This window comes from Otolemur garnettii, unplaced genomic scaffold, assembly GCF_000181295.1.
Source record: "Otolemur garnettii isolate 467f Iridium unplaced genomic scaffold, OtoGar3 scaffold00091, whole genome shotgun sequence".
NCBI lineage: Eukaryota > Metazoa > Chordata > Mammalia > Primates > Galagidae > Otolemur > Otolemur garnettii.
Window position 1 is genome coordinate 3,397,243 of NW_003852486.1, and position 25,556 is coordinate 3,422,798.

At 54.4% G+C, this 25,556-nt stretch overlaps 2 protein-coding genes across 3 annotated transcripts in view; one reads left to right on the forward strand and one right to left on the reverse strand.

The window, feature by feature from the left end:
- Positions 1-268: 268 nt before the first annotated feature.
- NTRK1 (neurotrophic receptor tyrosine kinase 1) lies at positions 269-18,354 on the reverse strand. 2 transcript variants are annotated; one of them, XM_003795236.3, is made up of 17 exons: positions 18,128-18,354; positions 15,140-15,214; positions 14,727-14,798; positions 13,114-13,182; positions 12,435-12,580; positions 12,126-12,268; positions 9,545-9,677; positions 7,880-8,206; positions 7,480-7,497; positions 7,255-7,310; positions 6,895-6,997; positions 6,157-6,303; positions 5,655-5,785; positions 5,290-5,462; positions 2,550-2,790; positions 2,130-2,288; positions 269-658 (listed from the first exon to the last, which is right to left on the reverse strand). In XM_003795236.3, the coding sequence occupies exons 1-17, from the start codon at positions 18,337-18,339 to the stop codon at positions 473-475; spliced, it is 2,391 nt and encodes a 796-aa protein (XP_003795284.1). In that variant the 5' UTR covers positions 18,340-18,354; the 3' UTR covers positions 269-472. The 2 variants fall into 2 exon arrangements, with proteins under 2 accessions (XP_003795284.1, XP_003795285.1); XM_003795237.3 differs by lacking the exon at positions 7,480-7,497 and having other exon boundaries at positions 18,128-18,339.
- Positions 18,355-20,552: 2,198 nt separating this feature from the next.
- INSRR (insulin receptor related receptor) overlaps positions 20,553-25,556 on the forward strand; it is a 17,709-nt gene continuing 12,705 nt past the window's right edge. Inside the window, exons 1-2 of the mRNA XM_003795235.1 lie at positions 20,553-20,637; positions 24,124-24,675. Coding sequence (XP_003795283.1) covers positions 20,553-20,637; positions 24,124-24,675 — 637 coding nt within the window. The remainder of the gene's footprint in view (positions 20,638-24,123; positions 24,676-25,556) is intronic.

A 25,556-nucleotide genomic window follows, 5' to 3' on the forward strand; every position in this document is an offset into this window, starting at 1 on the left:
CCAGCCTTCCTAAACACAAGGTACAGAGGCGGAAAGTCAGGGTCTAAAGCTCTGGGAAACTTGGCCTGCAGCTGCCTATCCACCAGGTGAGCAAGGTGACCACAAGACTGGGACCCAAACCACAGTTATGAGTTGGGAGTGACAGCTGCATGGAGTAGGGATGGGCAGCTGAGGGCAGCCTGATGGGGGGAGGAGGGCCACCCCCACCTGAATCCCAACGCCCTTCTCCTGGAATGACGTCATCCCAAGAATCGGCCAGAGACACAGCCAAGGGGTAATAAATATAATTGCTATGGCGGAACCTTGCCTAGAGAAGCAGGAGCATCCTCTGCCCCTAGACCCCACCTCTCCCTCTTGCATGCTGAGAGTGAGTTTGATGCTTTGAGATCACCCTGGGGCTGTGGGAGCCACAGGGGTTGCAGAGGACAGGCTCCAGTATTCCAGCTACCCAGCCCCAACCCTAGGCCAGCCCCTAGCCCAGGACATCCAGGTAGACAGGAGGCGCCTGGGCCAGAGCTTGCAGCCGGGCATATACATCCTTGATGCTGCAGCGTTGCTGGGGCTCCCGCTGCCAGCAGCCCCGCATGATGGCGTAGACCTCTGGTGGGCAGGCACGTGGCCGCTCCAACTCACGTCCCTGTGTGATGCACTCGATCGCCTGGGGCCCGCAAAGAGAAAGAGAGGAGAGCACGCTAAGCTGCTGCCTCTGCTTCACTGAGGCTCCCATGACAAGGCACACGCTTGTCTGGGCTTCCTGGTGGCTAATAATCTAAGTGGAAGACAGTGAACACCAAGATTCCTTTCTGCTCTGACATTGAGAAGCAGGAGTGATTACAGCTTGACTCGGGGAAGCTTGCGTAGGATTGCTTCTAGAAGGCTGGGATCAGATCCTAGGAAGACTTGCCATGGCAGAGGCCAAGACATTTGCCATCAGCTTGGTGGCAAGAGAGAAAGGGCCCTCTTCTTCTCGGCACCAAAAGGAAAAAAGAAAATGGAGAATTGCAGTTAAAGGCCTTGAAAAATAGCTGTTGCAGGTAGTGCCTGTGGCTCAGTGGGTAAGGGCGCCGGCCCCATATACTGAGGGTGGCAGGTTCAAACTTGGCCCAAGCCAAACTGCAAAAAAAAATAGCCAGGTGTTGTGGCAGGTGCCTGTAGTCCCAGCTATTTGGGAGGCTGAGGCAAGAGAATCACCTAAGCCCAAGAGCTGGAAGTTGCTGTGAGCTGTGATGCCACCACACTCTATCGAGGCTGATAAAGTGAGACTCTGTCTCTAAAAAAAAGAGAGAGAAAGAAAAATAGCTGTTGCATTTTAAAGTAGAGGACAGCCCTGACTTCCTTCTCCCTTCTGTGGGTACAACTCTGTAGGGACCTAGCACCTCTGAAAAGCAACTGCACAAGAAAGATCAAAGCTAGACTCTAAGAAGGACCGCTAGAAGAGCTGAGATCCAAAGGAGGAGAATGGTAGCTGGCAGGGAGTGGCTGGAGAAGGAGCCTGGAGCCTCTTCCCTCCCCCGCTTAGAAGACTTGGGTTATGGGCAGCACTGATTCCATTCCTTCTCTCAATGCTTGAGAAAATTAAAATCTATAACCCTCTCCCCCACCCCACCAGCCTCCAGGGAGCAGACTGCATTAGAAGGAGAAATGGAAACTGACAGCTGCAAGCCAAGGAAAGGGTGGGGGAGCTGCTGTGGGAAACAGAACACCTGGGGCCTGCTCTGGCCATGGCCAGCCAGGAGGGCAGGCGAGGGAGCAGGACTGTCCTTCTGACAGTCTACCCTCCAGTCTCCCTGCTGTAGTGACAAGCCCTCTAGTTCTGTGCTCCACTTCCCAGGCCTCTCTTTCCTGCCTCAATATGCCTCCTAGGTCTATAAAACAGCTAGGGATGGGGGTGTGATTCCCCCAGGAGCCAGCTGGGCCCAGGCTTAGGATGGCAAGTGAAGGAAGAAAGGGAGAGGAAGAGGACAGGGCTAGAGTGGAGGGAGCACAGTGTGGGCAGGCTGTTGGGATGGGTGGGTCTCCCTAGGCAGTGGCAGAAGGGCAAGAGGGTCACAGAGTTCCCTAAGAAAGCAACTCAAAGGGGCAGGGAATGGGTGTGGCCAGATGGGGATAACCTGCAAGATGGGGCTGACCTCTGTGTTGGAGAGCTGGTACCAGGGCTGCTTGCCGTAGGTGAAGATCTCCCAGAGCACCACACCGAAGCTCCACACATCACTCTCAGCGGTGAACTTTCGGTAGAGGATGCTCTCGGGAGGCATCCAGCGGATTGGCAGCATAGTGCGGCCCCCCACCTGCCAGATGCAGACCCACCCCAGCCCAGTAACACAAATAAGTAGATGGGGCCACAGTAGACAGGGCCAGGGCTAAGAGGGGAAACCCAGGGTCCAGCTTCCACTGGGGCAACAGAGGAGACAACGACTCCTCCACAGGCTGAGGAGGGTGGTTAAAGCCAGGCTCTCAAACCCACACCACAAGGAAAAGGAGAGTGGACTTGGGACCCAGGGTGTCTATAGTGTGGATGCTGGGTGAGGGACGGGACAAAGGATCCTTACGCGGTAATAGTCGGTGCTGTAGATATCCCTGCTCATGCCAAAGTCACCAATCTTCACCACTAGTCCCTGACCCACCAGACAGTTGCGCGTGGCCAGGTCGCGGTGCACAAAGTGCAGACCCGCCAGGTACACCATCCCTGCAGCAATCTGGCTGGCCACAGCCAACAGCTGCCCCAGGCCCAGAGGCCCTGGAGCCACGTCCTCTCCACCAGCCAGCAGCTTGGCATCAGGCCCATGGGACCTGTGAGCAAGAGAAGGAGAAGGAGTGGAAGCTGGGAGCCCAGGAGCCTGAGGAAAGGGAGCCCCAGAAGCTGCTGTGATGAGGGAGACACTTGGGGGGAAATGGAGAAACGACAAAACAATGAAAGCAGCTGTCTGCAGGGGCTGGGATCGGGGGCTGTAATAAGTGAGCCCACCTCCCAGCCTTCCTCCACAGAGAGCCCAGGCCTCCCATACCCATGCCTTCCTCTCAGGCAGCCCCTCTTCCTCCTGCCATAGGCACTTCAGATTCAGATTCAGGCTAAGCTCAGGCTTGCTCCACAAAGCCTGCCCCTGCAGTGAAGAGGCCCTCCCTGCCCAGGCTCAGAGTCTGGAACCTGGGCATCCTCCTTGTCCCCTGTCTCTCTCACCTTTGCCCTCAGCACCCAGCCACACCTGTGGGCTCTTCCTTCCTTCTGAAGGTTCCCAGGGTGCCCACCTCCTCCCCAAAGCCACCATGCCAGCTCAGTCCCTGGTCACTTGTCTCCATTCCCCAGTATTTCTCCTTCTGAAGCTTTGCCTGAGCTGATCACTGCCAGGAATGCCTTTTCCTGCTAGCCAGCTTTCTCCTTATTCACTTATTCCAGGTATTTTTAAAAAATCTCCAATGTGCCAAGCACCACAGCTCCAGTGGAGAGTGACACAGATGAACAGGTCACCACAGCACAGTGTGAACAGCCCCTGGGGGCACTGGGAGTGGGGATGGAGAAGCAGGAAAGGCTTCCTGGAGGAAGGAGCATCAAAACTGAGACTTGAGTCCTAAGGAGAAGTGGGTAAGCAATTTGAAAGGGTCCAGAGCAGAGGAGGGTGATGCAGCTGGGAGGAAGCCCCAGGGGCCAGGCAGAGGGAACTACAAGTGCACAGGTCTGGGGAAGAAGGAACAGATGGCCTCTGAGGGGAAGTCTTCTGGACCCATCTAGGAGCATTTGTGATTCCCTCCTCTAATTCTCTGAGTGCTCCATCCAGCATTTCAAGCCACTTCTCCCATAGTCTGGGCCCCAGATAGTGGCATCTCCCCGGCCTGCATCTCCTGAGACCAGCACTGAGTATGCATCATGTCTGGAGAGCAAGGGGATGGCTCCTCTCTGGCCATCTCTTGGCTTGGGTTCCTCTGTGCAAATTCTACTCTGCACTCAGCCTTGGATCTGGCCTCACCTCCTCCTGCTCCAAACCCTCCATTGACTCCCCCAAGTCCACAAGGATCAGCTCAAGACTCAGGGGTCTCTCCTGGCTGAGTTCCTGTAGGCTGTGAATGACCCACCACTCCCAAAGGCATATGTGGGGACCAGAACATGACTATCAGCTGGGCAACCATGCAGCACTTGCTCATCAGAACCACAGCCCCCGACCCTCTGTCCCTCGTCCTGGGGAAAGTGAGGTCAGAGAGGAAAGATACTTGGCAAAAAAGGCTCCAAAAAGGCTTAGCTAATTGAGTGGCAACTGATTCCAAAGCCTAGTCTCTTCTCTGCTTGACAAACACAGGCACATCCTCACAGGAGTTATCTCACTGGGTAAGATTCAATTAAAGGACACATGACTGTCACACTCAGAGCTTAAGAGCAGGGGTTCTGTATAGGGTTATACCTCCCCTGGGCCATTCACTCACTACCTGTGTGCCCTTGAGCAACTCATTTCACCTCTCTAAGCCAAATCTGTGAAACGGGTACATTTCTTGAAGTTATTCAAATTATTGGCACAAATAAACAACGTGACAGAGCTTTTCTGTCCAAAATCAAAGAAATTAATTTTTTGTAACTTTCTTCAAGTATAAACTGCAACATATACTTGGAGACTAAAAAATAAATACTTATATTATTATACAAGGCATTTATGTGCAAGTCTGTCAAGCCATAACAAGAATGAATTGTGGCAGGGCACAGTGGCTCACGCCTGTAATCCCAGAATGCTGAGAGGCTGAGGTGAGAGGATCCTTTGAGCTCAGGAGTTCAAGACTAGCCTGAGCAAGAGCAAGACCCTATCTTTACTAAAAATAGAAAAGGTAGCCAGGCTTTGGGGTGGGCAACTGTAGTCCCAGCTACTCAGGCAACTGTAGTCCCAGCTACTCAGGAAGCTGAGGCAAGAGGATTGCTTGAGCCCAGGCGTGTTGAGTTTGCTGTGAGCCATAATGAGGCCATTGCATTCTACCCAGGGTGACAAAGTGAAACTGTCTTTTTAAAAAAAAGAACTGTAAAGTACATAGTGTGTGGAACATGGGAAGTGCTATAAGGTTTGCTGTTGTTGTTACTGCTACTGGAGTCATCTAAACTGCCACCTTCCACAGGTCTTGCCTCTGTGTGCCACACACAGGTACAACATGCTCGGCAGAGCCACCATGGTAGCCTCTGCCAGTGCAGCCACCCCTATGCCTCCTTGGTGTTCCTGGGGATGGAAGATGCCTTCCTGATCCCTTTTGGTGTCCCCCCACCTTTAGTTTGATAAGCAGGGCTGTGCTAGCAAGAAAAGGAGGCTGGGGCCACCATACCGGAGGAAGCGGTTGAGGTCACCGTGCCGCATGTACTCGAAGACCATGAGCAGTGGGCGGCCCTCGGTGCAGACGCCAAAGAAGCGCACGATGTGCTGGTGCCGCAGCATGGTGAGCAGCTCGGCCTCACGCTGGAAGTCCTGCCGGGCGCTCTCTGATACCTCCTTTAGTGCCTGGTGGCGGGGCAGGGACAGGAGGGCATGGGGCCCAGTCCTCAGCCCCTGCATGCAAGGAGGCCACCCACCCACAGCCTTGAGCCACGTCAGATCCTGACATCTCATGCCCAAACCTAAGCACTGTCCTGAAAAGATGGTGCTCCCAGAGGTGGGACCCCGGCTAGTAGCGCCCTGTGGTCAGGGTCTCACCTTGACAGCCACCAGCATCTTGTCCTTCTCAGGCAGTAGGTTGTGGCACTCAGCAAGGAAGACCTTCCCAAAGGCACCCTCTCCTAGCTCCCACTTGAGCACGATGTCCCGGCGCTTGATGTGATGAACACCTGGGAGGGGCCTTCAGGGTCAGCCGGGACCCTCAGTCCCAGGAGAGACAGGTAGTGGCAAGGGCAGGACTGTCTAGCAGGGCCCAGCCAAGAGGCTGGATGGGGACTAACATTCGGTCTTCACTCCCTCTCCAGGCCATGTGTTGTAGTGTGGGCTGCTTCTGCCCAGAGATGACATGGCATGGGCTAGCTGTGACCTGGGCAGAGCTGCAGCCAGGACCTGGCTGATCTCAGCCTGAGGAGGACCTGCTATGGCTGGACAAGTGTAGGGAGGGGTTTTTCTGGCCTGGAGTGAGCAAGGCTGATGGCCTGGATGTTTTTACATGCATACCATGCACACATACTCGCCCTTGACCCGCACAGTCCCTCACAAGCATCACTGAAGTATTGTGGGTTCTCGATGATGTGGCCTTGGAGCCCGGAGCCTTTGCCCTCAGTAGGGGATAGAGAGCTGCCACCCAATGTCATGAAATGCAAGGACATGGCTAGCCCATCCTCTGAAGACAGCACAGCAGGGCCTAGGAGGAGACACAGCCACATGGAGGGGCTTACCTACACTGCAGCACCTGCATGCAAGGTGCCAGGTCACCCCCACCTCATAACTTGCAGGGGTGGGACATAGGAGCAAGAAAGCAGGCAGGGGGAGGGGAGGCACCGTAGCTTTTCCTTATCTGGCTCTTGTCCAACCCCTGGCCCCATGGGCACCAAAGAACCCCCCCAAACCCCCCAGCCCAGACTGCCCAGACCCACTTAGTGCTTGACTTCAATCCAGCCACCAATTAGCAGCTGCTGCCTCTGAAACTCCCCCCAGCGCCAGCCAGCACTCACACTCACACACACACTCACCAGGCTGACACACTCACACTCACAGCCCAACACTCACACACTTACACACTCACAGCCTGACATTTGCTCACACACTCACAGCCTAACACTCACACACACACTCACAACTTCATAGCCAGGCTTTCATCCATGCCCCAAACACACTGACATACCCTAGAGACCATGTGTATACTGGTTCCCTGTATGGAGACAGAGTCAGGAAGGAAACAAAGCCAGTAGGACAGACAGACAGACAGACAGTGCTGTGCAGTCTCTCCACTCACGGTTGATCCCAAACTTGTTTCTCTGTCCACATTTGCTGAGCACGAGGAGCAGTGTAGAGAGGAAGAGACAGGCAAAGACAGCCAGCCCCACCGCCACAGAGACCTGGGGTGGGGGTGGGTAGAGCCAGGGGCTACTCCTGTGCCCCTAAGCTCTGCAGAGCAAACCACTTCTCCATCCTACACAGGAGCCCAGAACCAGGCCCTGACTTGCCGCCTTCTCCCTGGGGACCCCTGTAGCAGCTGTGATTTGGCAGACAGAGCTCAGGTTACAGGGATCTCGGGCTTTCAGCAGCAATGCCATGAGATGAGCCTCTAGTCCAGCCTCCCAACCCCATACCAGCTTCAGCTTCCCATGCTCACCCCAAAAGGTGTCTCGTCCTTCTTCTCCACTGGGTCTCCAGACGTGCTGTTAGTGTCTGTAGGGACACAGGACAGGAAGGTGGGTCTTAGCATGTCCCAGGTCTCCTCCAGCAGCCCCCACCCTGGGCCCAGCTGGCCTGTCAGGGATCAGGTGAGCCACACCGTCTGCCCCAGCCTCTGCTCCAGAGAGCAGACAGAACCTGCCCTCCAGCCTGGGCTACTCACCCACTGGGGAGAAGGAGACTGTAGCAGGAGGGAGGAGAGAGAGCAGTCAGACGAAGGAGACAAGCATCGAGCCCCTGACACCTCTGGGGTTCATCCCCCGGGTGAGGGTGGGATGGGGGTAGGACTTCTGGACCTCAAGGAAGAAGACGCCCTGGTACCCGGCTCTCTCCTCAGCCAGCCCAAATGGACGGAATAGCTCAGGGCTTCAGAGGTCCTGGCTTGGGGGAGGGGGGTAAGGAGGCTTCCGGACATAGAACTCCGGACTCCTTTCTGTCCAGTACCAGACTCCTCCTTCTGGGGTTGGTCACAGTAGAAAGTAAGCCCGGTTTCCCTGGGCACCTGGATCTCCACCCCAAGTGGAGCCCAGGAGTGGGGACAGGGTTCAGGGTGGCCCTCGCACCAGGGATGGGGTCCTCAGGGTTGAACTCAAAAGGGTTGTCCATGAAGGCAGCCACAATAGAATCCGCAGCCTGGCCAGAGGGGTTGGCAGCCAGCAGTGTGTAGTTGCCATTGTTGACGTGGGTGGGCTGGTTGAGGCGCAGGCAGCCATGCCGAACCGTCTCGTTTGCTGCGGGCTCCAGGAATTCAGTGAAGATGAAGCTGGTCTCGTTGAGCACGAAGCCATTGAAGAGCCAGCGCAGGGAGGGCGCCGGCTGCCCGTCCACAGTAAAGGGGATGCACCAGTGGTGCTGCTCCACCGCCTCCTGCAGCTGCACACTGGCCGGGACTGCGGGCCAGAGGAGCAACAGCAGCAAGTCAGGGGACAGCCGGAGGGAACCCACACGGGCCCTGCTAAATCTCAGGGCAAAGCGGGTAGAACCAGAAACCAGGCAGCAGGCCTAAAAGAAACAGGTCAACAGGCCCCAGGAAATTCACAAGGAGAGCCGTTGGAAGAAACGTCAAATAAATCAGGCAGCAGGGACATAAAATTCAGAGGCTTAAGGAACTTCAGTGGTGGGCCATGAATAAGTAAGTAACAGCTCTAGAGAAGCAGGCACCAGCTTTTGGCAATTAAACATGGAGTCTTTGTGGGTAAGGAATCTAGAAAATTAAGGGTAATCAAAGTTAAGAAGATGAGACAGTAGGACCTAAGAATCAAACAAGCAAAAAATATATACAAAGTTAAAAACGTTTTATATAAAAAGTTTAAAACTTTTTGAAAAAATATATGGGCTTAAAATAGACCCAACCCAGAAAAAGCAAAAGCCCCTCAAAAATAGAAGAAAAACATGCATGTATGTGTAAGTACATACAACTTGTACTGGGTTCCAGCCAGCACTCACACACCAGAATACTACCCAGCAGTGAAGTGAACGAACTGCAGCAACTCCTGTTAGCATGGACGTGGCTTAGCAACATGACGCTGAGCGAAAGAAAGAAGCCCGGCACAAAATGATACCTGCCGTGTACGAGTCCATTTATATAACACATGGAAAAAAGCGAAACTCAACTATGTTGATTGGGAAGCATACTCGTGAAAAATTGTGTTTATATCAAAGCAAGGAAATGGTTACCACAAAAATCAGGATAAGCTAGGGGAAGGAGTGGTTTGTGAATGAGGAGGAGCTGGGGGGCTGCTAAGAGTGTTGTTCAAAGTGCATGTTTTACACACGTGTCTGTGTATATTTCATGATAAAAGAATAAAAATGATATAAAGATGAAGAGTCAAGATAACGTTTTGGCAGACCTGGAGAAATTAGGCAGGGAGCCTAAAGGGGAACTCAGGAGGGGAATTTCCTCTTTTAAAACCAGGATTCAGGGCAAAGGGACTAAAGGATGGGCACGAAGCACTGAGAGCAGTGGGATCAGCCAGGCAGCTGGTGCTAAGCGCCTCAGGTAGCAAGGCTTGGGCAGGGGGCCAGAAAGAAATCCATCTTGTCCCTCTGGCCTTGATGAGCCCCCAGGACTTCCCCCAAAGGATCAGGTTTTCATGGGAATCTGGAAACAGCTGGGATGGAGCAGCTGTGGAGATACACATCCCACCCTTTCCTCCAGCCCCCTACCCTTTTTTTCAGGGAAGAGGAGATGAGTGGGGGTAGGAGCAGGAGCAGCCCCTGACACTCACAGGAGACGTTGACCTGGACAGAGACTTCAGCCCGTCCCACGTCATTCTCTGCCCAGCATGTCACATTTTTCCTGTTGAGGTTTCTGGTGACATTGGCCAGGATCAGCCCCAAGGATGGCAGACCCCCAGACTTCTGGATCAGGGAAGAGAGGGAAAATTAGATAGAACATTAGGCAGCTTAGAGCTAGGGGCTAGAGCTGATGTCTTTGGGGAGCCCCTCTGGCTGCAGATGGAAAGCAGAGGAGGGTAGGGGCAGGGAAAGAGGGTGGGAAAGGTTATAGAGAGAATGGCCCCCCTCATTTACAGCTGGATCACATATTTAATGGTCTGGAAAATCTAAAATATTACAAATAACCTCAAAATAGGCACAAAATACACCTACAGTAAAACTAAAAGCATCCCTCTGAGCAGCTAAACAGATGTCACAAGTCCCAAGAACCAAGCTCATATACAGCTCATTGGAGAACCAACTTAGCCCTCATTCTTGTTCTACACATAGATCTAAGCAACTTAGTCTGAGCCCGAGGAAGACCAGAAACACGGAGGCGGGGCTGACAGCTGGCCAGCAGTTGGAAGCAACAGCAGCAACATCGCATCCTTCAGCAGATGAGGAAAATGAGTAAGGTTAGGGAGGCAAAGTGACCTGATTCTGAATCATCATCAACAAATTGAATCAGATCCAGCTTCTTTTCCTAAGAAACCGCGGACGTGTCATGAATAAGTTCTATGATCTTAAGACAATTCTAATCTTGCTGAACTATGGGGGTTTGTTTGTTTTGTAAGGTGAAGAGGTGGACAAATTATTTTCTTCTTCTTCTTCTTCTTCTTCTTTTTTTGGCAAATTATCTTCTGATATTTATTCTCCCCTCAGCTGTCCTGTCACCTCCACTCCACTCATGGAGGGGGAGGGGGAGCTGGGGTCCCAAGAACTCTCCGCTTCTCTACCATCCCTTGCTCTCCCACTTGAGAGGGACCAGCCTCCCTTCCCACACCCACAGTTAGGGTGTGACTTTTCTATAGGAAGCTTCTAGAAAACACAGGTGGTAGCACACATGTAAATCTCCCAAAGAGAAAGAAAAAACCTGGAATTTCCCCTCCCATACCCACACTTAGGGTGTGACTTTTCTTTCTTTTTTTTTTTTTAGAGACAGAGTCTCTCTCACTTTATTGCCCTCTGCAAAGTGCCGTGGTGTCACACAGCTCACAGCAACCTTCAAATCCTGGGCCAAGGTGATTCTATTGTCTCTGCCTCCTGAGTAGCTGGGACTACAGGCGCCCGCCATAACACCCGGCCATTTTTTTGCTGCAGTTTGGTTGGGGCTGGGTTTGAACCCACCACCCTTGGTACATGGGGCCATCACCCCACCCACTGAGCCACAGGGGCCGCCACAGGGTGTGACTTTTCTATAGGAAGTTTCTAGAAAACACAGGTGGTAGCACACATGTAAATCTCCCAAAGAGAAAGAAGAAAACTGGAATTTCCCCCCAAAAGAGAGTTCATAAAGTCTCTCAAGACATAGATGTGGCCAGGTCTTCTCTCCTTTACTCATTCTAGGTACCTTTGCTCTCTAGAGGGGAGGAACCTCCATGATTGGTGACCTTCTACCACATCTGGCCACCTTTGCTCAGGGCCCTGGTCATTCCTCCTTCAACATGGCTCCAGCTGCCCCTACCAATTCTGGGGTTGACTCTCCTGTCATCCTCCTTCCTATGAGAGCCTCCGAAGTAAACACCACATCTCCAGGCCCTGCAGCCACAGCCCCCATCTGTGCATCCACTCCTGCCACACAAGGGGTCAGCTTTTTGGGTGGGCAGAGCCCACTGTCAGCCCCTGCTGACCTTGTGAACATGGCCTCCCAGATTAGCTGTGGCCACTCTCAGCTGCCAGTCTCCAGCCTAAGGACAAAGGGCAAGGCCTGGGAAGATGCCCAAAGACACGTCTGGATAATAGAGATGGAGGCCAGAGAATGCCCAGAGGCAGACAGGACATCAGAAGGCCATCATGTCCACCTCCTCAGTTTACAGATAAGAAAACCAAAGTGCAAGCAGATTAAGGGATTTTTCTGAAAGTCGCTCCAAGAATTAATTAGTGAGAGAGCTGGAGCCAGACTTGGCCTCTTTTACTAATATGTTCATCACACACCCAAGAGGACACTGCTTCCAGAATCTCCAGAAAAAGTCCCCAGAGGCCCCTAAGAACTCACCCTGGGTGTGGAATCAAAGAAATCGGGCCCCTTTCCTGGGCCCCAGTTTTCTTATACAGAAAGGGGATATGTGGGAGGGAAGTCTGTTGAGATACTCTCAGCTCCAATAAGTGAGGGCCCTGGGGCCCTGTGTCTCCCAGACAGCATCAGTTTCCAGAAAGAGGCCTAAGTCTTGATGGGTCCAGTATAGCCCAAGGACCCTGTTGGGCCAGTGCCCACCATCAGTGTGCGTGCCCTAGGGGCTTAAACCACCTCTGCACATCGCCTGGCCTCCTTATTCATTATCTCTCTCCCACACTTTGTCTCTCTTTTGCTATCTTCATCCCCTGTGCCTTGCCTAGACCTCTTTGGGGGGCTGGGGGTAAAGGGTTTCTCACCATCACTATGGCTGAGCCCTCCAGCTCCTCGAGGATCCAGCCAGCTCGTTCCAGGCCCCGCCCCTCCACCTGGCACTGCAGAAACACGTCGTCCCCCACATCCACGGAGGCATTGGGCATCTGGACCTTCAGCGTGGGTGTGCCTGGCCACCCAGGATGCCCAAGGGTAAGGGGTGTTAGGACCAGGAGTGGTTGCAGAGCTCTACCCCAGGGAATTCTCCTTCCCCCACCCTCCTCAAGACTGCTCTGGCCCCTTTAGTGCTTCCCAGCAGGGAGCTTCCCAACCCTTATACCACCCCCAGCAAATACCACAGCTGGCGTTGGGCATGAGGGCCAGGGGTCCCTGCTCCAGACACTGCAACTTCTGCTCACGCACTCCACCCAGCCCCTCCTCCTCCCAATGCTGCAGCCATCGCAGGGCACAAGAACAGCGCAGAGGGTTCCCAGACAGGACCCTGGTGGGTAAAGGTGGACACCAAGAGAGTCAGGGAAAGGACAGGTGCTGGGCTTGAGAAGCCACCAGGATGAAGCATTTAGGGTATAAGGGAGCAGTTAGACAGCAGGGAGGATGGTCAAGAGCCAAGGGGTAGGGACATATGTGAGGGTCCCAGTAACCAGAAACAGTAGAGAGAGTTCTGAGGCTGCGGAGCAGACCCTTACCCCAGATTCACCAGGGTGACAGACCAGACAAGGGCCTTCAGTATGGTAACAAGGAAGGTAGGGCACAGCCTCCGAGTGGCCCAGAGGCCTGAATGCCCACCACATACACACAGACCACTGCCCCACCCAGCACTGGGAATGTGGTGGGCTGTCCAGGCCAGTGCCCCTACCCAGGAAGAAGCCCTGGACGGGTGGTCCTGCAGCCTCTGCATTGCTGGGAGTTTCACAGGCATGCACACAGTCCCCAGAGAGATGCCCCCCATCCAGGGCCACCCAGACACAAGCACATGCATGCTTGCTGCTCCTGCACTGAAGGGCCCATACTCACAGCTCTCGCAGGGGGAGGCCCTGCACAGTTTTCCAGGACAGAGACTCCAGAGCATTGAAGGAGAGGTTCCTGTGGACATTGAGACACATCAAGACAGACCCCATTTGAGACCCAACCTCACTCTGACCCAGAATGAGGGAGGAAAGGAGCCAAAGAGGAAGTTGATATCTGGCTCCTCCTCCCTAGGCAACTAGAACAAATCCAGGGATGCAGAGTGTGTGCGGGTGGCAGGGGGCCAGGTAAAGCTTTGTGAGCCCTTTTCCTCTCCCTGGGACAACAAGGGTTAACCCCACTTAACCCCTTCCTCAGACCCCAGGGACAGAGGGGTTCTGAGGGAACAGCCGTCTCCCCCTTCCCCCCATGGCCCCAGCTGGCAAAGTGCTGAGGCCACAGCTGGGGGAAGGGGCTCCATCTGTGCTCCGCCCCACAGAGCCCAGGACTGGTCAGAGGAGGGGGACTCAGCCCACACTCCACCTGTCGCCAAGGAACTCAAAATCTTCCTCAGGACCTTCCCCCTCATCCTTCCTGGGATTGCTCCTGCTTAGAGATGGAGAAGGTGAGCCCAGCAAGGGGCAGCTCCCAACCACACAGGAAACTGGTTTAGAAGCCCCAGGGATCAATGTCCTGCTGCAGGCTGCTGCTCCTGGGGCCCTCTGACTCTGCAGGGCCTGCCCTGCACCCTCTCCTTGGCCATTTGTTCTAGAATCTACAGGGGCTAAGTAGGAGAGGCACCACCACACAGGGACCAGAAACACTGCCCCCCTTAGAGCCAGACAGAGCTGGGTATAAGTTCTCTCCTGCCACCTATAGCTGTGTGGCCTCAGGCCCAAAACATAATCTCTCTTATTCTCAAAATCTTCATCTATGAAATGGAAATGATAACACTGTCTCTCTCACCAAGCTGACTGTTAGGGTTCACTAATGTGAATCCTGGAAGTGCTATTGAGTATACATTTTTAACTGAAACCCCAGTATAATCAGTGACATGATGTCTTTTTTAATTGTCGTTGTTACATTGCTGGACATGGCAGAGAGTTTAGTGGGCCCAGCATTCTTCCCATCTTCTACCTGCTCATGGTGAGGGACAGGGTAGCTGAACCTCTGAATGTCTCCCCTGTCCAACCCGATACCCCGTCTGTCCTCTACAGGAGGGTCAGCTGTGACTGACTCCCAGGAATGGGCAGGGTGACAAACTGCAGATCTGATACCTCAGCTTCCAGGTTACCCTAGGGGCCCTGTCTACGCATCCCCACCAGGGCAGGGGTGGAAAATGGAACCCCAGCCAGAAGCCAGGAATACTGTTCCACCCCTTCTCCCCTTTGGATTGGTGTGTATCTGAGCCCTGCAAAGAGAGACAGGGTGGGTATCTATGAGAAGTAGCCCTGCAGCATGGAGCATGGAAGGGAGACAGTAGGAAGGACCTCTCTAACTGGCAGGGGTAAGAGCAGGCCATCCCTGAAGTGGACGAGAAAAGGCTGCAGGAGAATGGGTGAAACGATGTCTCTGACCAGGCTGGGCCTTCCTCAGAACAGGTCCCTGGGGAGGGCCAAGCCCATTAGCAGCCCAAGTCTGGGTGGCCTCCCACCCCCCAGTGCCTGGTCCTAGCCACTCACAGGCGACTAAGCCGAGGAGTGAAATGGAAGGCTTCCGGCGCCACAGAACGGAGACCACTCTTCACGATGGTGCTGTGGAGGGTACAGGAGGGTCAGCCCCACACTCTACTACTCTGGGCTCCTGGCCTCTCTGCCCAGCCCCATCACTGAGCCCTATACCCTTCCCCAGCCCACTCATAATTTCCTCAGCCACCCTAGACCCTCTAAACTTCCTCACCACCCCTGTGAGTCAGTGCTCAGCCTCCCAGGCCTTCCCAAACCTTCCCAGGCCCTTGGACCCTGGAGTCTTTCCTGACCTTCTGGTCCCCCCAGCATCCACACTGAGCCCTTGGACCCTGGAGTCTTTCCTGACCTTCTGGTCCCCCCAGCATCCACACTGAGCCCCACACCCGCCCAGTCCCTGGTTCCCTCACAGGTTTCTCAGCTCCCCAAAACCCCTCAGGTCATTGAGCTCCAGATGCTGCAGATGCTGCTGGTTCTCGATGTACCTGTGGGAGAGGGGACAGGAGTCACAGGGTCGGCTCACACTTAAGTTCCCAAGCCTAGCCACACGCCTCCCTCATACACACACAGACACATGCACACATATGCATAGAGACCCCCTCCTCACAAGTCACACATGCATGTGTGCCGCATGAACACACACGTGCATATGCATACTTACATCCTCACACATTCATGCTTACACACACTCACATGCCTCCTGAACACACACACATCCAAGCATACACATTGGCATGAATATCCACACAGGTGACACACATTCCTATACGCAGCAACACACACGTGTGCACATGTGCACACTCACACCCTCACACATGCACACACATACACGTCCATTCTCAGCTTGGTGTCTCCTTTTGTACCAGGCCACCTGGGCTCAAGCCCAACAATGGGGAGCCATGATGGAACACTTGCTTCCACGAAGGGCCTGGGCTTATCACTGCTGCTGCCCCACCCAGCACAGAGGAAGACTGTGGTCAGGCAAATTTGTGTTCTCAAAAACACTTGATAGGGGCCAGTGGTGGGCTCACCCACACCATGGTACACATACACACACCCCAACCTCCCCGGCCCCTCCCCATGCTCCAGTAGCAACCCCTGCACCCCCCAACCTCCACCTTTCAGCAGAGGGAGCAGGAGGCACAGAGGCTATCAGTCAGGTACCTGGGGGGACCAGGATGGAGGAGGGGTAATGAGAGGATAGGGAGAAGGGGCAAGACTAGCTGAGAGAAACAGAAAGGCTCAGCGTGGCAGGGTGGGGACAGCAGGACAGAAAAACAAAGAGAGTAAAACACACAGAGAAAGAGAAATTGGCAGGAAGAGACTATCAGAGAGAGAGAGAGGCAAGGAGAAAGATAAGGAAAAGGAGACAGAGAGACAGACAGATAAGGACAGAGAGCCAGAGAAAGCAAGACGGGGAGACAAGAGGGAAGGAAGAACGAGCAGGCAAGACTGGGAGATGGTGGGGCTGGCACCCCAGGCCTGCGTAGCTGCTGAGTTGGGCATCTCAGGGAGTTCCTAAGAACTCGGCTACCTTGCAGTGACATGTCGGTGTGCCACACACACAGACACACACAAGTGAGCACACCCATGTCCATGCCGGAGCCCCTGACTCACTGCCATTCTCAGAACTCTCCCCTTCCCCCCCCAACTCTCTCTATCTTGTAGGAACCAGAACCACCGAAGTGACCCCTTTCTGTCCCCCATTCCCCAATCTTAGCCTCAGTAGAACAGCCAGGCATCAGGTCCTAAGTCTCCTGTGACTTAGGAAATAACCTCCAGTGACTCCAAGGGAGGGCGAGTCCTTGTTCTGTCCACCCCACCCGCAGCACCTGCCCAGAGGGTCTCAAGCTATAATGACCCAACCCCTGAGGAGTGAGAGTGCAGTGGCCTGGCAGGGTGTGTGGAGCTGTCAGAAAGGGAGCTCAAAGCTGCCTCACTTGTTTGGATTCATAAACAATCTGTCTATTTGAGTCCATTATCTACTCGTTAGCATTAGCTCTTAGGAGGGGTCTATGCAGGGGGGATTGTCAGGCTGCAGCCCCACCCTCAGGAACTTCTCTGCTTACCATTCTGCATGCTTCCCTGTACCCGGCCCTGTCCTGTCCACTCTCCCTACACCCCCTTCCTCCTGGGGTGAACCCCCTTGGGGCTTGGAAGGGAAGTGGGAACTGTGAACACAGACAGGCAGCACGCTGGAGCCAAGACCCTGGTTTCTCGAGGACCCAGAATGATGAGAGGACTGGCCTGGGGGTGGTTGCCTGGATTTCATGCTCCTTCCCATCATCCAGAGACCTAGGCCTAGACCAAGATAAGGCATCCTTCCTCTTGGTCTCCCTAGAGCCATTAGAGACATATCGAGTACCTTCCCGTTAATTACCATGAGATGCCCAAATAACTCAGTGCCAATTATTGCAGGCTGCTCAAGTAACTTCCAGACAAGGATGGTCCCTGCCTCGGATACAGTCCAGCCCTGTGTTGCATGAAACCAGGGCTCCTTTCTCACCCCCTAAGCCACACGCCACAGAAGGAGGACTTTATAATAGTTCCTTTCCTCTTCTAGAAGTCTTGCTGGCCCTGCCAGCCGCACAGAATACTCAAGTATTTTCCAGCCATCACCATGTGACACTTGAGTACCTCTAGGCCAATTACAGCATACTCCCGCAGATTTCACCAGCTGCTAAAAAGTACTGGAGTATTTTGTAACCAATTGCTGCAGGATGTCAGGGTACTTCAGAATGCCAGAGATTCCTCCTAGCTTTGGAGACAAAGGTGGAAAGGGAGGTGGGAGTAGGGGCAAAGAAGTCAGGAGGAGGGCCACATTTCCCAAATCAAGGGGTCCTAGGGATCGAGGATGATGGAAACGAGAAGAGAAGAGCTCAACCACCAAGCCATGACTCCTCACCACCTTCCACCCATACCGACTAAATTCCCAATTCCAAGGAAGAGCTAGGGTTGCCAGGTCATGAGAAGGAGGTGGGTGGAGCCTGGTTTAACCCCTAGAAAACAAAAAAGGTGGTTAAGGTGCCAAACTGAAGGTTTTTCTGCAGCTAAACACCCCTCTCCACCGGGCAGAGCCTGGGCGCCTGGCTGAGCTCCAGAACGCAACTTCTAGCCGGCTGAGCTCTCTCAAATCTGGTCCACGGAAATCTCCCTTCGCTCTCCCTGAAGCCAGGGTAGCAGCTGCTCTGAGCCCTAGGGGACATCCAGGAGTGACCGTTGAGGCTTGCTAGGGCAGCGGTGGCAGCAGAGGAACGCCAGATCATCTCTGAAGGCTGCACAGTGCCCGTCTCCTGCAGCGTCCATTCTGCCTGACCCAGCAAACAGGCAGCGAGTCCGCACCCTCGGAGGACAGCTATGACCGCCTGTTCCTGAGCCCCCAGTACCCCGACACTTACAGCTCGGTCAGGTGCTCGGCGCCCTGCAGGTGGTGAAGGCTATTCAGGGCCCCCGCCCGTGTGCATTTCAGCCCCGAGGGGCCGTGGGGGCAGCAGGCATCAGGGCAGGGTGCAGCGCCCACAGACGCCAGCATCAGCCAAGCCAGCAGGCTGCCCGGCCTCGCAGCCCGGTCGTGCCAGCCTAGCTGCCCGCGCTGTGCGCCTCGCTGCATCGCGGCGGCGCCCGCCCTGCCGCGGCCCGGCTGCCGTCTGTGCGCTCGGAGCTGGCCGGGCCTCCCCCGACACGTGCGCTGGGCGGTGTTAAAGGCCCACCCGCCAGGCAAGGGCGGAGTCAGCGGTCCCCGCCTGGCCCGGTCCACCCCGCCTCTCGGCTCAGTCCCTGCAGCTCTGCTCTGACCCCTCAACTCTGCCCCTCTTCTTTCCGAGGCCCCCAGCACAGACCTTCTCCCCAAGGGTCTCGCCAGTTCTGGGAGACGCCTCAGAGGTGTCTGCTGGGGGCGGGCAGTGGGAGGCTGAGACGTTATTTCTCCTAACCCAAGGCAGCTGCAAGGAGGGAAGTGTGACTGTGCAGGCTCTCCTAGCCCCCGACCTTTGAACGCCCACGCGGTGTGCGTACCCGAGGGACTGTACGTGTCACTTGGGGGTAAATTCGGTGAATCCCTCTATGAACCCTAAGAAGAAAAGGAAAATACCCCAAAAGGACCAAATGCAGAACCTGAGGAGGAAAACAGGACGGACAAAGAAAGGGAAAGGTAGTCGCCTAAACCCGACCACAGGTCCGGAAAGCCAAGATTGAGCCTTCCGGGAGCGGCCACTGCGGGGCGCTAGAAGTCAGCCGGTGCGAGTTCGGGCTCTGCCGGCAGGTGGGCGCGGCCCGCAGCCCCCATTGAGCAGATCGTTCAAACTCCGGCCGGGTGGGCAGGTGAGCTCGGGCCACAGCCCCCATTGGGCAGACTGGGCCCCCACTGCGCTATGCCTCAGGCCGCAGCATCAGTATCTGACCCTGGCCACCCTGCTCTGGCCCCCTGGCTGGGTAGGGCTAGGCGAGGCAGGGCTGGCATCGATCGCCTGCCTGACAAGAGCATCGATTTCTGCACGGAGAAATTAATAGGTCTTCTCTTAGCTCTTCGGACGCAGGAGCCGCTCGCGGGTGGAGCTGGGGACCCGTCGGTCCTTGGAGGCTGCGCACCTGGAAAGGCCCACCCGCCCAGAGGGCAGACACTGGCCCTCCTACCCTCAGCCCTCGGTCTCAAGTAGAAGAGAGAGAGGAGAGGAGGGTCCTGGGGGAGGAACTCTAGGGAGGGGACAAAACGGGGGTCGGAGGAGCAGACGTAGGAAGGCCGCCCCTCTGCCCGGGCTCAGCACAGATGATCCCCTCAAGTCCCTGAAACAAGGACGCGCGGATAGACTGGAATAGACCGGTTAAATAGCCTGAGTTCAAGAAAGTGACTGGACAGAGGCAGAACCCCATAGAGTGGTCGCCCTCTTCCCCAGAATCTTGGTCAGAACCAAGGGACTGGGTGACTGCCGAGCCTTGCGCTAAGGGGCCGGAAGGCGGACAGGGCGGGAGGCCGAGAGGGGCCGGGAGGCAAATGGCTTGAGTATTCAGGAGACCGTCCCCGTTCCTGCCGGTTGCAGCACATTCTCTCCGCCGGTCACCCCGCAGGTATCAAGGCCCTGGGAGGCAGAAACATCGATCCTCAGGGGACAGGCGCCACCCCCCACGCCCCAAGAAGCCTGCGGGGAAGGAGGGAGAATACACTGCAGCCGCTGGGGGCTCGCAGGTCGCTCAGGTCTTGGCCTGCCTTTCCCCAACCCAGTATTTTGGCCTTATTTCCCCAACAGACCGGCCCCCCTCAGTTGTCAGGCTAAATATTTTGGCTTGGCCAGAGGGGCGGAGAGAACCGAGGTTCCTGCAGGCCAATCTGTCTGAGTGGGGGCAGGGAGCGAGAGCTGGGCGCGGCCACTGGCCCGAGGCACCCAGGCGACTGGGGCCAGCCGGCGCTCCAAGGGTTGGGAGAGACTCTCTCCTGTGAAGCCCCTTGCACCCGACCCCTGCTTCCCTCTCGAAAGCCCTCCCCGGCCTCTGCTCTGATTGGCCGGCCACTTGGCTAACCTTTTGCTCTAAACTCTGTGTCACTTTCTCCCTCTGGAGGTCTCTCTGAGGCTCTCCCTGTCACTGTCTGCATCTGTCTCTGTCTGTCTCTGGATTCACAGAGTCAGTCTCAGCCTGCCTGTCAATGTCTTTGCGTCTCTGTTTCTCTTCCTTTTTCTGTCTCCTGCTGTCTCTGTGTGAGATTCCTTGTCTCTCTGCCCCGCCCCCCCCTTCCTCTCTGATGCCTGTCCCTTAGGGCCTTCCAGACCCCTTTTCCTCTCTGGAGCTACTTGGAAGAGAGACAAAACTGGACCTGCCAAGGCTGAGACAATGACAGTGCCCAGACCATGGCCCTTGGGAGCACACCTGCTCATGATCTTCCTCTCCTGGGGACCTGGCCTCAACACACTAGAGGGTGAGTTCCCAGCATTGGCCTCTGGACCCCCATCTCCCTTCCAGACAGCTGGGGGCCCAAACAACTGACCTTCCACCCAGAATGTGTCTACTTTCTCTGCACTGCCAGGAGAGACTGCAGTTAGCCCTCAGAAGGACTTCCCATTATGAGCAGTTAGTTCCTCACAGAAAGCTGTTTTTCTCTCTGCTCCCTAGGACTTCAGCACAGCAGGATGAATAGATGTTCTCCATTCCTGCTTTTGAAATCATGATCCTGGTAAAGCCTGAATGAGAACCGAATGAGGCTAAGAAAGTGTTAGCAGTTAGTGGGTTGGTTGTCTCTAGGGCCACAGAATGGGAAGGGGCAGGAACAAGACAGGTAGTTGAGAACCAGGCACCATTAAGTAACTGAGCCTATGGTGCAGATGGGGAATTGAGGTTCAGAGAACTCAGGATAAAGCCTGACGGGGTCCTGAGCTCCTACCTCCAGCACCCTGTCCCGTGTCCCCCATTAGGGCCCATCCATTGTAGGGGGCAAGAACTGCCTCTCCTTAGTGCTCCCTGTCCCCCCAGGCTAGACATGCCCCAGGAGGAGGGCCTGGGGAGTGGGAGGTGGGACTATATAGACTATATGGCCCTCACTGGCTGTGCTGGAGGGTTGGTGGAGAGAGGAAAGAGCTGAGGGTGGGAGATTCAAAAAGAGAAGAACTGAAGGATTACCCTCCCCTTGAGAAGGCTCAGGGACCCAGCACTCTGCCTGCCTGAAGGGGTTCCGTGATGCCCCACAAACAGAGGGCTTCAGGGGGCCGGGCAGAGTCTCCTTTTCCTACAGAGGCAGAGGAGTGATACAAATGGGCTGCTGTGGGGAGAGGTGCCCGGAAGGGTCCTGGTCACAGAGACTCTACCTGCAAGTCATAGTGCCCCTCCTACTAAACCCCCTCCATCTCCCACTGCTGTGCCAGGACAGGGCACAGCAGATGCCAGCTGGGAGTACGGTTGTCAGGACAGGAACACGTCCTTGAGGGGGGCATGTTTGGTCAGCAGACACAGATGTCCTGTTCCCAGTGCAGCTCTGCACAGAGCCATGACCTGAGGAAAGGCAGGGGTTAATGCGTGGAGGTCTTAAATGTGTTTTCCCAAATGACTCTCATCAGGGGAGCCCTGGAGAGGCAGGGGCATGATGGGAAGTGGGCACCTAAGAGAACCCCCATCTGCCTCACAGGGCCTGATTGGCCTTCCCCTGGAGGGAATAGAAGTGTTTTCTCAATCTCTCTCCCTCTCTTTTGTGTGTATATCTGCATGGGTCCAGACACACACACAGAGCTATTGGGCAGAGCCAAGCTCAAGACCATTAATGACAACCAGGGAAAGGTGTGAAGTAGCTCCCACAGGGCCAGCCTTGCCTGCCCACTGTCCTAACAAACTCCAGGGATGTGTGGTATGTGTGATGATGTGCGGCAGGTGTGATGTGGCTGGAGCGCTCAGTGGGAAAGAAATTGAGGCTGGAGAGGACCTGAGTGTCAGAGTGAAGAATTCAGACTTGAATCTTCTGCAATGCAGAGCCATGGATGGTCCGTTAGGAGCGAGTCTAGGCATCTAGCCCCCTTGAGGGAATAGTCCTAGGTGTTTTGGGAGAGAAAGGGAAGTGGGGCTGGGACCTGAGTCTGAAGATGCTAAACACACCTGCGTCCTCACAGGACAGGTGAACTTGGGATCCAGATGTCCATTGTCCATGGACCCTGAGTGCCCAGTGGGACCAGCCCTGGTCTGGGCATCATAGGGGGATGCAGAGCTGAATAACAAGGTCCCACCCTCCTTGGAGGTGTGACAGAGGTGTAGACAACAATGCTGGGTAGTACCCCAGGTATTCTGGCATGGGGCACTAGATCACGTGCAGCCAAGCACAGAGGAGAAGTGGTTAACTTAGGGTCAGAGGATTAGGGAAGGGAGGCTGGACCTTAGGTTTGCAGGACAAGTGCTGAAGGACTCTTCTGAAGCTGGAGATGGGAATAGAGACCAGTTTACACCCCGGAAAGTATAAAGGAACAGAAACTTGAATCTTTAGCAATGGGGAGCCATGAATGTCCCTTCACAAGTAAACAAGCACAGGGGAAAAGCATCAAGCTCCCTTAGAAGTGGGAGAGATGTGGGGTAGATGAAGTCCAAACCATTGCTTTCCAGTCACAGAATTCACTGATTCATGTATTCATTCATTTGCCAATATTTTATTGAGTGCCAATTTTGTGCCAGGGACTATACCAGACACTGGGATGCAGCAATGAATTATACAAATATCCCTGCCCTTATGGAGCTTACAACAATCAAAATAAATATATTTATACATATCAATGAATATATGTGATATATAAATTATATATTAGACAGTGTTAAGAACATATATATTAACATATAAATTATATATTAGCCAATATCAAGAATTATAGAGAAAAGTAAAGTAGGAAGTGTCACAATTTTAAATAGGATGGTCAGGCCAGGTATGGTGGCTCATACCTGTAATTCCAGCAATTTGGGAGGCTGAGGCAAGAGGACATTTTAGGCCATAAGTTCAAGACAAGCCTGGAAAACAGTGACACCTAATCTCCACAAAAAAGAAAGAAAGAAAGAAATTAGCCAGATGATGTGGCATGTACCTGGAGCTCCAGCTACCCAGGAGGCTGAGGCAGTTGAATTGCTTAAGGCCAGGAGTTTGAGGCTGGAGAGAGCTATGATGATATCACTGTACTCTAAGTCGAGTGACAGAGAAAGACTGTCTCTAAATAAATAAACAAACAAACGAATAAATAGGATGGTCAGAGAAGTCCTCATGAGAGATAAGGGAACTAGGTAGAGGAGAGTGTCCCAGCCAGAGCAAACAGAAGATACAAAGACTGTAAGTCAGGAACTCAGCTGGCTTGCCTGAGAGACATAAAGAGATCAATGTGGCTGAAGAAGAGAAAGAAATAGGATAAAATTAGAGGGGCCATAGGGGCCCAAAGACTGTGACAAGGTCTTTGGGTTTTAGATTGAGAATGGTGGGAGCCATTGTGCAGTCCAAGCAGAGGAGAAATGTGATCCAGCTTTGTTTTGAGAAGTGGAGAATAGACCAGAGAAAGGATGGAGGGTAGGGGTAGGGGAGTAATTTGGGAGGCTATTTACAGTAAATCCAGAAGAAGATGGTAGTGGAAGAAGTGAAGGCAGTGACAAGGGGTCAGACTCTGGATATATTTTAAAGGTAGAGCCACAGGATATAGGTGAGAGAAGGAAAGGAGGATGAGGGCAGACCTGGAGCCTGACTGCAAGAGTTGGAAGTGGGCCTGGGAGGGAAGATCAGGAGCCCACTTTGCCCAAGGCAGAGGTCCTCGTGCTGCAGTGAGCCCTCTGAGGCCCAGAGAGGAGCCTGGCTCCCCTTTCAGTGTCCTACTACCAATGTGGTCCCTCTGAGCTGTTAGGGCTTGCTGGGGAGCTTCTCCTGGCTGTACTCACCACTGCATGCCATGTGTGCCCTCAGTGTGCCCCAGCCTGGACATCCGCTCGGAGGTGGCAGAACTGCGACGGCTGGAGAACTGCAGTGTGGTGGAGGGCCACCTGCAGATCCTGCTCATGTTCACGGCCACGGGGGAGGATTTCCATGGCCTCAGTTTCCCACGCCTCACCCAGATCACGGACTACCTGCTGCTCTTCCGTGTCTATGGCCTGGAGAGCCTTCGAGACCTCTTCCCCAACCTAGCAGTCATCCGAGGCACCCGCCTCTTCTTGGGCTATGCACTAGTCATCTTTGAGATGCCGCACCTACGTGACGTGGGGCTGCCAGCACTGGGGGCTGTGCTGCGTGGTGCTGTGCGTGTGGAGAAAAACCAGGAGCTCTGCCACCTCTCCACCATTGACTGGGGCCTGCTGCAGCCGGCACCCAGTGCCAACCACATCGTGGGCAACAAGCTGGGCGAGGAGTGTGCGGACGTGTGCCCTGGTGTGCTGGGTGCTGCTGGTGAGCCCTGTGCCAGGACTACCTTCAGTGGGCACACTGACTACAGGTGCTGGACCTCCAGCCACTGCCAGAGAGGTGGGCACTCGCATAGAACATGACTGGGGGGGCATAGGCAGGGCAGCATCAGATGGGGCTGGGTGGCCACAGGATAGTGTGGGTCAGTACTTTGCTACTGTTTTTTTAATCAGGCAGGTACTACTATTGCTATTCCCATCTGGCAGATAAGAAAACTGAGATCAGGAAAAATTAAATAACTAATGCAGCATACAGCAATCAGGGGTAGGCACAAGGTACATCAGGCGGTCATAGCACAGGTAAAGGACAGGTACAAGGTGGGCATGGGGAGAAGAGGGTAGGAACAAACACCCAGGCAGCACAAGTTGCTGTGTGGGGCAGTGGCTAAGTACAAAGCCAGACAGCCTGGGTTCCCATCTCAGCCCTCCTGCTTACTGGCTGTGCTCACTTAGTTTATCTATGCCTCAGTTTCCTCATCTGTAAAATGATCATAGGGTTGGTATGAGGAATGAGTTATTCTGCCAAGCATCAGAGCAGTGCTTGGACGCTGGCAGCACTTCTGTCTTCCTAATAAGAGTGGCCACAGCACAGATGTAATGCGGAAGTCAAGCACTCAGCAGGAGAAAGGAAGGTGTGATGTGTGAAGAACAGGACAGGTGCTGGGTGTGGTGGCTCACACCTGTAATCCCAGCATTCCAGGAGGCTGAAGTGGGTGGATTACTTGAGCTCACGAGTTCAAGATCAGCCTAAGCCAGAGAAAGATCCTGTCTCTAAAAACATAACCAGATGTTGTAGCAGGTGCCTACAGTCCCAGCTACTTGAGAGGCTGAGGCAAGACCACCACTTGAGCCCAAGAGTTTGAGGTTGCTGTGAGCTATGACACCAAAGCACTCTACCAAGGGTGACAAAAGTGAAACTGTCTCAAAAAAAAAAAAAAAAAA

What these genes read in the sequence shown, in the direction of transcription:
- NTRK1 (XM_003795236.3), bottom strand. Translation starts at nt 18,339, where the DNA reads ATGCAGCGAGGCGCACAGCGCGGGCAGCTAGGCTGGCACGACCGGGCT. An exon ending in ACTCCTCGGCTTAGTCGCCT is followed by an intron (nt 13,183 to 14,726) that starts GTGAGTGGCTAG and finishes CAATGTCCACAG; the next exon opens with GAACCTCTCCTTCAATGCTC. An exon ending in GACCTCAACCGCTTCCTCCG is followed by an intron (nt 2,791 to 5,289) that starts GTATGGTGGCCC and finishes TCTTGCTCACAG; the next exon opens with GTCCCATGGGCCTGATGCCA.